Source organism: Vicugna pacos, chromosome 10 (assembly GCF_048564905.1).
Source record: "Vicugna pacos chromosome 10, VicPac4, whole genome shotgun sequence".
NCBI lineage: Eukaryota > Metazoa > Chordata > Mammalia > Artiodactyla > Camelidae > Vicugna > Vicugna pacos.
The window spans coordinates 23,782,838-23,796,993 of NC_132996.1; the positions used below are offsets into that span (position 1 = coordinate 23,782,838).

General features: G+C 34.6%; 1 protein-coding gene across 1 annotated transcript in view; it reads left to right on the forward strand.

The window, feature by feature from the left end:
- RSF1 (remodeling and spacing factor 1) overlaps window positions 1-14,156 on the forward strand; it is a 119,491-nt gene that overhangs the window by 69,774 nt on the left and 35,561 nt on the right. Inside the window, exons 3-4 of the mRNA XM_006213645.4 lie at window positions 2,904-2,996; window positions 4,230-4,435. Coding sequence (XP_006213707.2) covers window positions 2,904-2,996; window positions 4,230-4,435 — 299 coding nt within the window. The remainder of the gene's footprint in view (window positions 1-2,903; window positions 2,997-4,229; window positions 4,436-14,156) is intronic.

The following is a 14,156-nucleotide window of genomic DNA, read 5'->3' on the forward strand; positions in this document are numbered from 1 at the left end:
GGGACAATGGAGGAGTTGGGGGAGAGTAGTGGCGGGGGGAAGGGGATTGAGCAGTGTTAGGGAAATGAAACATTACAAAAAGCAGGTATGAGAGTTGGTCATAGTCAACTTGATTAGGCCTTCTGTGCCTGCTAACTATGGAAGTTATTAGACTTCTATCCTCCCACAATCTGGGAGGCGTGATGATTACATGTAAAAGAGATGGCTTTCAGGTCCTTGAGAAGGACACTCCTGTTTTGCAGGAGGTACATATACATCTCAAAGGGACAGAAAAAAGATTTACAATTGTAAGGGTTTTTTTGTTTGTTTGTTTTAAAAATAAATGGGAATGGGAGGTCAGGGATGTAGATTAGGTATTGGCTGGAACAAAGTCTTTTGGCAACCTTGAGTTTTCTAGACAGCAAGGGGGCAGGTGGTAGGGGAGTAGGCTTGTCCCATGGACATGCCCTTAGACTGACAAAAGCCATGCTAGAGTTTGTTAGAAGTCTTTTAGTGCAGGCATTTGGATGTTCATGGTAAGTTTTCACAGTTCTTCTCCACCCGCCTTCCTTTTTAATACCTCATATTCTGACTTGCCAAAAAGAGGATTATTGCTACTTTTGTTGTCTGTGAGTCTAAGATTAATAGGTTAATGATCTCACTGAGGTAAATTCCATGTATTTGCTGTTTAGGCATGTGAAACCACCTTTCTTATAAATATTGAGTTGATTTAAAATTTTAAATGCACTCCCCGAACATCTTCCATATTCAACCTTGTTTTCCTGTGTGTAGAAGTTAGGAAGAATAGACACAGGGATTATTGAAACGGCAGCAGGCAGGTAGCCAAGAGTCCTCCTGATGCAGGAAAATCTGGTGTAGGGCATGAGGAGGGCCATGTCCCACACCTTAGTTGAGCCCCTGGGACATGCCCTGCAAAGTGTGGGTCCTTGGCTTTGCACAGGAAAGAATCCAAGAGCGAGCCACAGTTGAGTAAAGGCAGATTTGTTTAGAAAGATACATTCTGCATAGAGTGTAGGCTGTTTCAGAAGACAAGAGAAAGGCCACAAGGTGTGAGGATTTGGTGCTCAGATTAAAGTAGATACACACTTCTTAGACAGAGTGCAGGAGTCCAGGCCGTCTCCAAAGAGGAGGGAGTGAGAGATGCCTTGTTGTCAGTTTTTACGGGCTCAGTAGCTTCACAGGCCTACAGGTGAGAACATTCCAGCTACCCTGGGGAAGGGTTGGGATTCCCAGGAATAGGGCCGCAGCCTCCTCTTTTGTGGTTAGCTTGGGACTATCATGGCACCTGCAGGCATGTTACTTATCACGTTAATGTTACAATGAGCATATACTGAAGTTCAGGGTCTACTAGCCAGCTGGGAGTTGAATCTTTCACCATTTTGGTGTTAACTGCTGTCATTCCTTGAATGGCTCTGCCCTGCCCTCTTCCATTCTGTCTCACTCCCAACCTAAATGACATTCAGCCTTGCAGGCACAGAAAATTAATTTTGTGTATATATCAGAAAGGCTGACCTTAGGAACCATGCAGGGGGACGCAAAAAGACATAGCCTGTCATTAATCAGATTTAAAGAGAATCAAACATAAAACCAGTATTATGGGATTATAATTTATGGTGATAAATATGAATGTTTTGGATATTGGGACATTCTCTAAAGAGGAATTGCATGCAAAACTAAATTATAATTATACAAGGCTGCTTGGTTAGAATCAATGAATTACCAATCTTCTAAGGATCTCCTTGCTTTAAGGGCCCAGGAATAACTATCATAGAAAGTCTCTGATAAACACAACTAGTTTCTGGTCCTCTAGGCAAATTATGGCCCATGGGCCAAGTCTAGCTTCTTCTGTTAGTGAATGGAGGGAGCCCTAAATTGGGAAGCCCACCAAAGTGTGGATCCTTATAATACAGGAAAAAAAATTAATGTGGGGCATGAGGAGGACCGTGTCCCAGGTCTCTGTTGAGTCCCTGGGAGGCAACCCTGCCAAGTGAAGGTCCTTGGCTTCACACAGGAAAGAATTCAAGAGCGAGCCATAGTTGAGTAAAAGCAGATTTATTCAGAGAGATGCACACTCCATAGACAGTGGGTAGGCCATCTCAGAAGACCAGAGAAGCCACGAGGCATGGGGGAAGGGGAGTGGTTAAAGTAAAAGTAGATGCACGCTCCAGACAGAGTATAGGCCTTCTGAGAAGGCAAAAGAGAGAGCAACTCCAAGCTATGGAGTTGTTAGTTTTTTATATGCCAGCAAGTGGGAGGATTATTCTACCTACTTTGGGGAACGGGTGGGGATTCCCAGGAATTGGGCCACCACCCTCTTTTTGACCTTCATTATTGAGTAGAGTGGTTACCCAGATCTTTTTTCCTCAGCCTGCTAAAGTATCTCTAGTTTGCCTGAAATGTTTTTAGGGAGAGAAGCATAGAAATTTAAGTTAATGCCATATTATAAAAGGTCTCAAATGCTAAGCCGTGGAACCTTTACCCCTAATTAGGAGGATATTGAGTTGGAGAGTTACTTGATTAAAAATATGCCTACAATTTGGCATTTTTTTAACCTAACTTCTGTTCTAGGCATGGTGATGAATAATAGACTATTATCCTTGCCCTCTAGAACTTTAGGCTAGGAATCAGATAATTACTTGTGTTTGGGAAATTATGTCACAGAAGTATGTATAAAATTCTTACGAGCAGAGGAGACAGCTAGAGAAAATCTCTGCTTACTTTGAACTGTCATCAGACAATAGTAAACATTTCTGGTGTATGCATTTCAGTGTGAAATTGTATTGTGTTTGGTATTAACTTTTTCCTTTATATATTAACAAGAGCAGTTAACATAATTGTACAACAAAACTACCAATGTAAATAAAAATTGCTGGTATATTTAAGACTTTAACTTTCTCTGACAGATATGTCAAGAGTTTAATAGCACCTGGGCATGGGAGATGGAGAAGAAAGGCTATCTTGAAATGAGTGTTGAATGCAAGCTAGCACTCTTAAAGGTAAAAAAATTTATTATTTTTACAGCTGTTTTAATTAAAAATTTCACTTTTGATTCCTTCTGGTTGGGAATTGGAAAGTGGAAATTTTTATTGTTAGTAGAAAAGAACAATAGATTTTCTTTGTCTTTTTTGTTTTGTTTTTTTGTTTTGATGGCAAAACTTTTCTTTAAATTACTGTTTTGGGTTGTTTTTCAATACATAAGTATATCTAGGTTATTGAACTTACTTGTAGGGACAATAGTAGAATGGGAAACAATTACGCCAAATTAATTTTATTCATTGCTTGCAGGCTTCACAATCATTTCTGACAAATACTGTAAACTGTGGTTAATCTTTTACTGATTTAGTAAATTAGTAATTTGATCATTAGTTTTCCAGATAACTAGAGACATGCCATTATGTTCTTAATCAAAGTCTCACATAACCTGACCTGCTTAATTAAAATATTTAGGTCATCTCAAAGTAGACTTAATTTATTTTCAAGTTCTGAGTTTCCCTGTCTCCCCTGCCCACTTCAGGGTGTTGACCCTAATTATTAGCAAGAGAGTTAGCATAATGAAGGGAAAAATACCTTTATATAGAAAAGAATCTACCAGGCTAGAAACAACAGGCAAAGGCGAAGGGGCTATGGTTGAAACTTCATGTATTATCTACTGGGTAGAGAGGGTCAGGGAAGAAATCTGACTTTATACCCTAGTCAGATACAAAAATGATTAACAAAATGTTACTCAGTTCCTCCAACTTAGTCATGTGAATATCTTTTTTAAGAGAATTTTCCAAAAGCAGTTATCAGACTGCCTTCCTTAAAAACTGCTTATGTCTCAAGATTTCAAAAACAGATAGCCATTTGAAGAATAAATTTCATCTAAAAGCTTTAAGAGAAAAAGATCATTGAAAATTTTGTACAATGAGGCAATTTGGGAGACTTTAGTACAAATAGACTCAGTGCTTTTGAAATATAAATTTATTTTTGTATCATTGGTTATGTTAAACCTGTAAATTTATGTAATCGTAAAATTAAATGTTAACTTCAAAGTTTATCTTTTAAAATTGGTTATTGTAAATAAGTTGTATAAAAGGTGGGAAGGAAAGTAAAAGATGGATAGATGGTTAAACCACATGTGTTCTTTCTCCTTCTGTCCCTGAACCAGTTACATGGTTGAACATGTCACACTCATTGTGATGGAGAAACATTCAGGGGGTGTTTTAAGCCATGTTTTGATTATTTTACAGTACCTCTGCGAATGTCAGTTTGATGACAATCTCAAATTCAAGAATATTATCAATGAGGAGGATGCTGATACCATGCGTCTCCAGCCTATTGGCCGAGACAAAGACGGGCTTATGTACTGGTACCAGTTGGATCAAGATCACAATGTCAGAATGTACATAGAAGAACAAGATGATCAAGATGGCTCTTCATGGAAATGCATTGTCAGGTATCTTTTATTGGAATTTTTAATGTTTATTTGCATGTTTCTTGCTTTGATCTCTGCTCTACTAAATACAATCTCTGAGGCTTGGTGATCCTTTTATTTTTGTGGGGTTGGGGAATTTATAGGACCTACACTGATACCCAGCACAATACCCATAGTAGGCACCCAATTATTTGTCAAATAAATACATTTAGCAATATTATCCATATCAGAACATATACCTTGTACTTTGGAAAGCTGGATCTGAAAAATAATAATGCATGAGTGATATGCACAGAGAAACTCATCATTAGAAAGAAATATAAGAAAAGCATTATTTGATTTTTATTTAACTATAGTTTTCTATTAGACACTATCTGTTTATTCCTAATTAATTTGGCTGATTCATCTGATAGTTCAGTATATTTCATATTTTTCCTATGAATACATTTCTTCACTGAGGTTCTGAAGAAATCTGAGGAGCATTGTGCTTTTTTCCCCTAGTCTTTTTTGGAAAATCTTGATTTCTTATATTTGTATTGATAAATGTATTTGAACAGAAATATTTAATGTAAAACGTTGAAATAAAACTTTTTTAATTGATAAGTGACTCTGGAACTGTTATTCAGATTCTTTGTGTCTCAATTTTCTATTTTTGCAAATTAATTATTTAGATTTATTTCCTTAATTCCTGCAATTTATATTAATTTTGAAAATAATGGGATCTATAACTAGAGTAGGGAGAACGAATGGATATATAACCACTGGATTATGAAAAACTCTTTTAACTTTAATTCATCTTTGTTTTTGCTCATTTTGAATTTTAGTAGATTTTTTTTGGTGGTCATTTATTAATGTTTTGAAGAAATAATCTGTAGGAATTTAGAATATCTGTTTGGGTCAAGGAGGCTCAACTTTCATTCCCTAAGAATAAACATTGAATGAGCTCATGGAAGATTGTTTTATAAGCATCCTTTAGTTGTAATATAATATGGTTTTCCGTGTAGTTCATTTACTAAATGAAGATAAGCAAAGTAGTCCTGAAATAAAATATACTCATCATCTCTCCCTATGAATACATACATTGAATGAGGTTCTGTTTATGTTTTACCACCACTTCTTTGCTTTGTTGTTGTAGTTGTTTAAGACATACTCTCTCCTGCTTTGTAGATGAGGAAAGTATGGCAGGAAATAATTATTATGATTGTTCTATTGATCAGTGATAATACTCTTAAAAAACTTCTAATGTACACTGTTAAGTAGATTATACCCCAAAGTGGAAGAAAGAGCATAGATTTTAGAGTTAATAACTATTTGAATCTGAAATCCTTTGCTTACTATTTGTAGGCAGATTACTTGTTTTCTCTGATATTCTTTGCTAAAATGAGGATGATAGTACTTCTCTTGTAAAGTTTTTCTGAGGACTGCAAGAGAAATCATACAGAGGACCATAGTACATGCTTGATAAAAATCTGTTCCTTTTCTCCCAGGTTTTTTAACTATTTGCTTTTTTTATAACATTTCTAATCCCAAAGATAGAAACTTAATGTCTTTGTAAAAGAAATATTTATCAGCAGAAAGAGAAAAGGACAGAATTCCATTGATGTTACTTTCACCCCTTCTCATCATTGACTATTCTTCCAGGTTTTATTTCCTGTGCTTCTGCCTTTTAAAAAAAATTTTGTTTCTGTGTATAAAGCTCTATTTATGATAAACATAAAATCATATGTTCAGAAGCAAATGATTATATAAAATACTTAAGCACAGTATTCTCATATTAACAAGTACAACAATTCTCATAACAACAAGTAGAGAGTTGATGCCAGGTTATTTTCTGTCTTTTCAGAGAGCATCTGTGAATATGTATGTTCCTATCCATAGATTTGCCAGGCAGCTTTTCCCAAATATGTAGTGATATTTGGGATCATTAATGAAACATTGGGTTTATTGGTTCTGATTTCAGGTAATTAAACCCAAATTCTAAACACCTGATTGTCACATTAAGTGTCCTTATTTCATTAAACTAATAGATTTGCATTACATACTTCCTGTGTAATAGGTACTGTGCTGAGCTGTGGGGTGTATGGTAGTGAATAGTATAGCTCTGGGATCTCTAGGTGAGCTTCAGGACCCAAGGAGTCCCTTAGTTGTATGTAACACATGTATTTTCTGAGGAAGTACCATAGTTTCAACAGATTTTCAATTTAGTATCCTTATGCTTCTTATAAGTAACATGTTCTGTGACGTGACATTTCAGTTAGCTTTAACTTGACATAGTAGTACTACTTCTGACAAATGTAGTTAACTATTTTTCCATATAGGTCTCACATTTTTGTGAAGGTTGAATATGTGACAAACATTGTGTTGTTATTCTTTCCTCTCCCGCCAAATTGAAATCTCAGTTGTCATTAAAGTACATTAGGTACCCAAAATAATGTAGGGCATTGTCTCACTTGGCCTAGATGAGATCCTTCCTGGAGTACAGTATTTAGATTTGGATGTCAGACTTTAAGAAAAATATGAATATAGTAAGTTCTTTATAGGGAGAACTGCAAAGAATATACTGAATGAACTGAAAATATTTGATCTAGCAGAAATTTAAGGAAGTATAACCATTTTTATACATTTAAAGGATGAATTTATATAAGAGTGTTTCTAAGTTATCCACTGAGTTAGCATCCGTGGATACAAATTATGGGGGAAGTAGAACTGAGCTTACAGAACTGAGAACATTGCTTTTTTATACTGCAGAGATATAATTGTCTTAAGGCTGATAGATATTGTCAGAAACATTTTCTAAACTTGCAGATTTGTGTTAAGTAGAGTTTTTAAGGAGTCAGTAATCTTTTTTAGCAAGAAATACCTTTAGAAACTGAGGTAGGTAAGAGCAAGTAGAGCAAATAGAATTTTGACTTTTCATTTAATAGATTACACTTGGGTGTTTTTCTTTACTGGTGAATATTTTTTTTTTAACTAGTAAAATGAAAAGGCTGCTTCTCTTGTTTAAAAGTATTTCTTTAATATAAAACTTACTTTCTTGGAAACTTTTAGTGTTGGAAACATGTTTCTGCCTAACTTTTAAAAGAAGATTATGTCACAAAAATGATCTCGTCTTTAGAATTCTGGATTTTTTTTAAGCAATAAGTCAGCCTTCTTAGTGATTGGTAAATTTATAAATGTCACTGAACTTTGCAGTGTAAAAATCAAAAGGAATATTTTTTTTCTGAAAGTGGGAATCCACCAAAATAGAGAGGATTTTACATATTTGATCTTCTGGAAATTGAATACCTGGAAAAATAAAGTGTATGTTCTTAGTCCACAATGAAGTTAAACTAAAAATCAATAACAAAGATAACTGTAAAATCCCCAGATAATTGTAGATTAAACAGTATACTTTTAAATAACATATAGGTCAAAAAAAGAAATCTCAAGGAAATTTTAAAATATTTTGAAGTAAATGAAAATGAATATGCAACTTATCAAAATTTGCAGTTGTTAATTTGCAGTTAAAGCAGTGCCTAAAGGGAAATTTATAGTGTTGAATGTATACAAAGCAAAGGGTGGTTCTTTGAACAGATCAGTAAAATGTATAAGCTTCTAGACAAGCTAAGAAAATGAAAGACACAGTCTGCTAAAACTTACAACAGAAGAAATAGTACGAACAAGTCTCTCTCTTTTAAAGAAATTGGATCAAAAATTAACCTTCTAAAATGGGGAGCATCAGGCCCAGATGGGTTCAGTAGTAAATTCTACCAAACATTTAAGGAAGAAATTATACCACTTCTCTTCACTCTTTTTCGGAAAGTAGAAGAAGAGAGAATAATTCCTATGAGGCCAGTATTACCATAGTATCAAAATTAGACAAAGACATTACAGGAAAAGAAATTATAGACCAATATTTCTCATAAACATAAATGCAGAAATTCTCAAAAAATATTAGCAAATTAAATCCAACAATGTATAAAAAGAATAATACACCAGGACTAAGTAGGATTTATTCTGGGTATACAAGTCTGGTTCAGTATTCGAAAATCACTTTTTACACATCAGCAAGCTAAAGAAGAAAATACTGCATGATCATGTCAATATATGAAAAAAATTGATAAAATCCCATACCCTTTTTATAATTAAAAATAAAACCTCTCAGCTAACTAGGAAGAGAAAGAAACTTCCTTAACTTGAAAGAACATCAACCAAAATCCTATACCTAACATCGTATTTAATGGGGAGAAACTTGCAGTTTTCCCACTAAGATCAGGAACAAGTCCAGGATATCTCCTTTTACCATTCCTTTTCAACATCATACTGAAATTGTAGCTAATACAATAAGACAAGAAAAGGAAATAAGAGATGTATAGATTGGGAAGGAAGAAATAAAACTCTTTGTTTGCAAATGATACAATTTTCTATCTAGACAATCTGAATCAACCAAAAAAACTCCTAGAACTAATATGTGACTATAACAGGGTTGCAGGATAAAAGGTTAATATACAAATGTCAGTCATTTTCTTACATGCTATCAGTGAACAGGTAGAATATGAAATTAAAAACAGTATCATTTACATTAGGTCCCCTAAAACTACTTAGGTGTAAGTCTAAGAAAATATAGACAAATCTATATGAAGAAAATGACAAAAAAAAAAAGAGAGAGAGAGAGAGACAACTCTGATGAAAGAAATCAAAGAAAAATTAGAGATGGAGAGATATTCCATGTTCATGGACAGGAATACTTAATATTGTCAAGATGTCAGTTCTTCTCAATTTAATATGTAGGTTCAATGCAATTCCAGTCAGAATCCCAGCAAGCTATTTTGTGAATATCAACAAACTGACCCCAAAATGTATATGTTGTGGCAAAAAACTTAAAATAGCCAACACATTATTGAAAAAGAACAAAGTTGAAGAACTGACACTACCTGAGTCCATGGCTTACTATAGAGCTACAGTAATTAAGACAGTGTGAAACTGGCAAGAGAATAGACAAGTAGATCAATGAGACAGAATAGGGAGTCCTGAAATAGACCCACACACATACAGTCAATTGATCTTTGACAAAAGAGCAAAGGCAAGGCAGTGGAGGAAAGATAGTGCTGGAACAACTGCACATCAACATGCAAAAAAAAAAAAATAGACACAGACGTTTACCCCCTTTATAAAAATTAACTCAAAATGAATCACAGGCCTACATGTAAAACACAAAACTGCAAAATCAAAGAAGATAACATAGAAGAAAATCTAGATGACCTCAGGTTTGGCAATAACTTTTTTGATACAGTACCAAAGGCACAGTCCATTAAAGAAAGAATTAATATGCTGGACTTCATTAAAATTAAAATTTTCTGCTCTGTGAAAGATAATGTCAGCCAAATTTAAAGAGAAGCCACAGAATAGGAGAAAACATTTACAAAAGCCATATCTGGTAGAGGACTGTTATTCAACATATAAAAAGAAACTCTTAAAGCTCAACAGGTAAGAAAACAAACAACCTTATTTTAAAATGAGTCAAAAACCTTAACAGACATGACTGAGTAAGCACATGAAAAGATACACCACATCATGTGTCATCAGGGAAATGTAAATTAAAACAACAATACAGTATTCCTCGAAACTTGTTAAAATGGCCAAAAGCTAATTGACATTGACACCTCGAAATGCTGGTGAAGCTGTGGAGCAATAGGAACTTCGATCCATTGCTGGTGGGAGTGCAAAATGGCACAGACACTTTGGAAGACAGTTTGGTAGCTTCTTACAAAATTAAACATTACCGTATGATCCACCAATCATACTCCTTGGAATTTGCCTGAAGCTGTTGAAGACTTAACGTCTATACAGAAACCTGCATATGAATGTTGATAGCAGCCTTATTCATATTTACTAAAGCTTGAAAGCAGCCAAGATGTCTTTCATTGGGTGAATGGATAAACTGTGGTATATCCAGGTGATGGAATATTTTCTAAAACAAATGAGCTATCAAGCCATAATAAGACATGGAGGAAATTTAAATCATGTTAATAAGGGAAAGAAGGCAATCTGAAATTAACTATGATTTCAACTATTTGACATTCTGAAAAAGGCAAAACTAGAGAAAGTAAAAAGAACAATGGTTGTCAGGGTTTAGGTGGGAGGGAGGAAGGGATGAATCAGTGAAGCATACGATTTTTAGAGCAATAAAACTACTTTGTATGACTCTATTATAATGATATAAGCCTGTTGGTATATATTTGTTCCAGCCCATAGAGTGTACCACACTAAGAGTGAACCCTAATGTGAAGTATGTACTCTGGGTGGTAATCATATGTCAAGGTAGGTTCATCAATTGTAACAAACATACTACTTTAGTAAGACATGTTGATAATGAGGGAAGCTGTATAGTGGCAGGACATGTACAGGAAATCTCTATACATTCCTCTTAATTTTGCTGAGACCCTAAAATGGCTCTTTAAAAATTAAGTTTTTTAAAAAAGTTTAATGCCATGGTATCACCACAGTCCAAAAACTTCTGTTAAATAGCAATTTCCATTTCTGTTGTAATATTCATAGTATAAACATATATATGAGATAGACAGATAGGAAGTAGTTGAATGATGTATAAAGAATTATGTTTTAAGTTGAAGCAGCAAGACTTAGTAAGTTACTCACAAGATAGTAAAAGGTAGTTTAATTTCATTGAACCATATGAAATTGCCAACATATGAACATTTTAACCTACAAAACCTGCAGTTATGTATGGCTTAAACAAGTATTATGGGATGTCTCAAGACCAAAAACGCTTACGCTCTAACCAGTTTCCTACTTGTTTCAATTAATATTCAGAACACAATTGCCATGAAAGAATAGTATTTGTTATAGTTATTTCATTGCTATGTTAGGCCTGAATGAAGGAGATGAAAGTAGAGAAAAATATTTTTCCTATTTGATCAAATAACATAAGTGATATTAATTTATTTTAGGGGATACGTCAAGCAGATTTCTTTAGGAATGTAAAAGATAAGCAGAAAAAATGTATACCACAAAATGGTAGTTGTTTGGTTATTAATGATGGGTGAATTTTAGCAAATCTTAGACCGGACTCCATTAGGTGATTCTTTAGGATTAGAAAGGGATTCCTAAAAGTGCTCTTATACCAGGTCTGCTAAGGAAGATAGTTTTATGCAGACTGTCAAACAGTTACTTGATAAAGAATACATACATAAGGCCCATATTCACATGAAAGAGTGTTTGACTCTTCATCAGAGAATTCCCAATTTAAACCATAATGAGATACTACTTTACCTCCACTAGAATGACTAAAATGAAAATGACTTACAATACCAAATGTTAGCAAGGCTGTGGACCAACTGGAACTCTTAAACACTTTGCTGGTGGGAGTAACCACTTTGGGAAACACTTTGCCCATTTCTTCGAATTTTAAACTGTTATACTATATAGCCCAGCAACTTCATTCCTAGGTATTATCTTAGAGGAATGAAAACACATGTCTACAAAACGCCTTGTGTAGTAATGTTCATAGCATCTTTGTTCATAATAGCCCTCACGTATGGACTAAGCAATAAAAAGAAACAGTCTATGATTCAACTTTATAGATTTGTCTCAAAAACATTATGTGGATGAAAGAAGCCAAAATATACATAGTGTTTTTTTCCATTTATTTTAAGTTCTGGAATTAACTTAACTGATCTATGGTTACAGTGTTCAAAACTGATTCCTTCTTGGTTTTGGTGGAGAAGGACTGAGTAGGACAGGGCATGAGGGAGTTTTCTGTGGTGATAGTAATATTCCTTATTCTGATAGAGGGTGGATTATACAGGTGTATGAATTTGTCAAAACTGATTAACTGAACACTTAAGATCTGTTCATTTCAAAGTATGTATGTTATACTTCAATAAAAATATTTTAAGTGTTGATAGTGGTTTGACACTCATTTTCAAAAAGCTGAATTCTAAACTACAGTTTTAAAATACCCATAATTAGAAACTCTGTCAAGACATTTCTAGTGTCTTGCTGCTGCTGCATTTCTAATATGCTGCTAATGAAACAATGATTAAGAAGGTGGTCTCTGAAGTCAGACTGTCTATAATTCAGTTCTGCCTTTAATATGTACTGGCTAACCATAGGCAAATTACTGTAGCTCTCTGTATGTTCTCACTTTCTTCATCTATAAAATGAGGGTAATAATAGTACCTATTTAATCAGGTTATATTGGAATTATATGAACTAATTCATGTAAAGCTTTTGGAGTAGTGCAATTACTACTACTGCTCTTACTATTACTCATTAATAGCTCCCTTCAGTTTCTTAGCCCACATAAGAAATACTGTCACACTCAATTATCTGCCTTTTTTGTCCACTTAGTAATTTGGAATTATATGAAAAAGATGGAATATTACTGGTGAGCCTTGGGATCGTATATTACAGACATTTGCTAAAGACTTGCTATATTCACACTGTGCTGTGCTCTGGAGGTTTAAAGACATGATGCCATTTCTGAGCCCTCCATATTGTGAGAGACAGAGAAATTGTAAATGATAATGCAGTGTTATCAATGTAATCTGTGGTGGAGATCACCACAGTGTCCTGTGGAGGAACCATATACCTAACCCATTCTTGGCAGAAGATGATACTATGCTTGGTTTTTTTTGTTTGTTTTTATTTTGTCTGTTGTTTTTTTTTTCAATTGAATTGGTCTGTCAGCTCAATTGCTTCTGAAGGGTTTATCCCTATCAATAATTCTAAATCTGAACATCCCTTAGACTAAGAAAAATCATCTTCCACATTATAATAATTAGCATGATATGTTCTATTTCACCAAAGTCTAGATTAACTTTAGGTACAGATAGGAAAATACAAGAGTTTAAAGTCAGAATCAGTCAATCTGCCCAAAACTTGAGCTTCTAACCTTTCCACTTCAATATGTTTGTCCCATCTCAGTTGAAACCAACCACATGCCTTCGGTTGCTTGCATCCAACTTGGAGGCACATCAGTGACATTCCTTTTTCTCTGACTTCACAACCATTCTATCAGCACGTCCAGTTAGCTCTCTATGCAAAATGTATCCAGTGTTGGACCATCCGTCATCCCCTTCGTGGCTATATTCTCATCTAAGCCACCATCATTTAAAAAAATACATAGTTCAGTGGTTTTTTAGTATATTCAGTGTTGTGTGGCCATCATCATTTAACTCAAAGGCATTTTCCTCACCTCACAAAGAAACCCATACCCTTTACGTTAGTAATTTCTCACCATTCTGCCTTCCCTAGCTAATGGCAGCCGCCAGTCTACTTCATATATATATACTTTTTATATAACTTGCCTAATCCAGACATTTTATATATGTAGAATCATGCAACATGTGGCCATTGTGTCTGGCTTCTTCCAGATAGCATGTTTTCAAGGTTCATCTATGTAGTAAGAACCAGTACTATATTCCTTTTTATGGCTAGATAATATTCCCTTGTATTGATGTACCACATTTATCTATTCTGTGCTTGTCTTTGAAATAATAATTGAAGTTAGCCATTCGAAGCACATTCTGGGCTGAAGAGAACAGAAATGCAAACACCCAAGTTCATAAGAGAACATGGTATTTTGGAGGAATATTTCTGATTTAATATGCCTGAGTGAGGAAATGTTTTAAAGAAAAGAAGACAATTGAGAGAGGACAAAACATCTGAACTGTTGTTAGAGTCCATAGAGTACTTAAAAAGTTCCTGTAGAAAGTGGTAAGAAATTTGAATGTAATTTGAA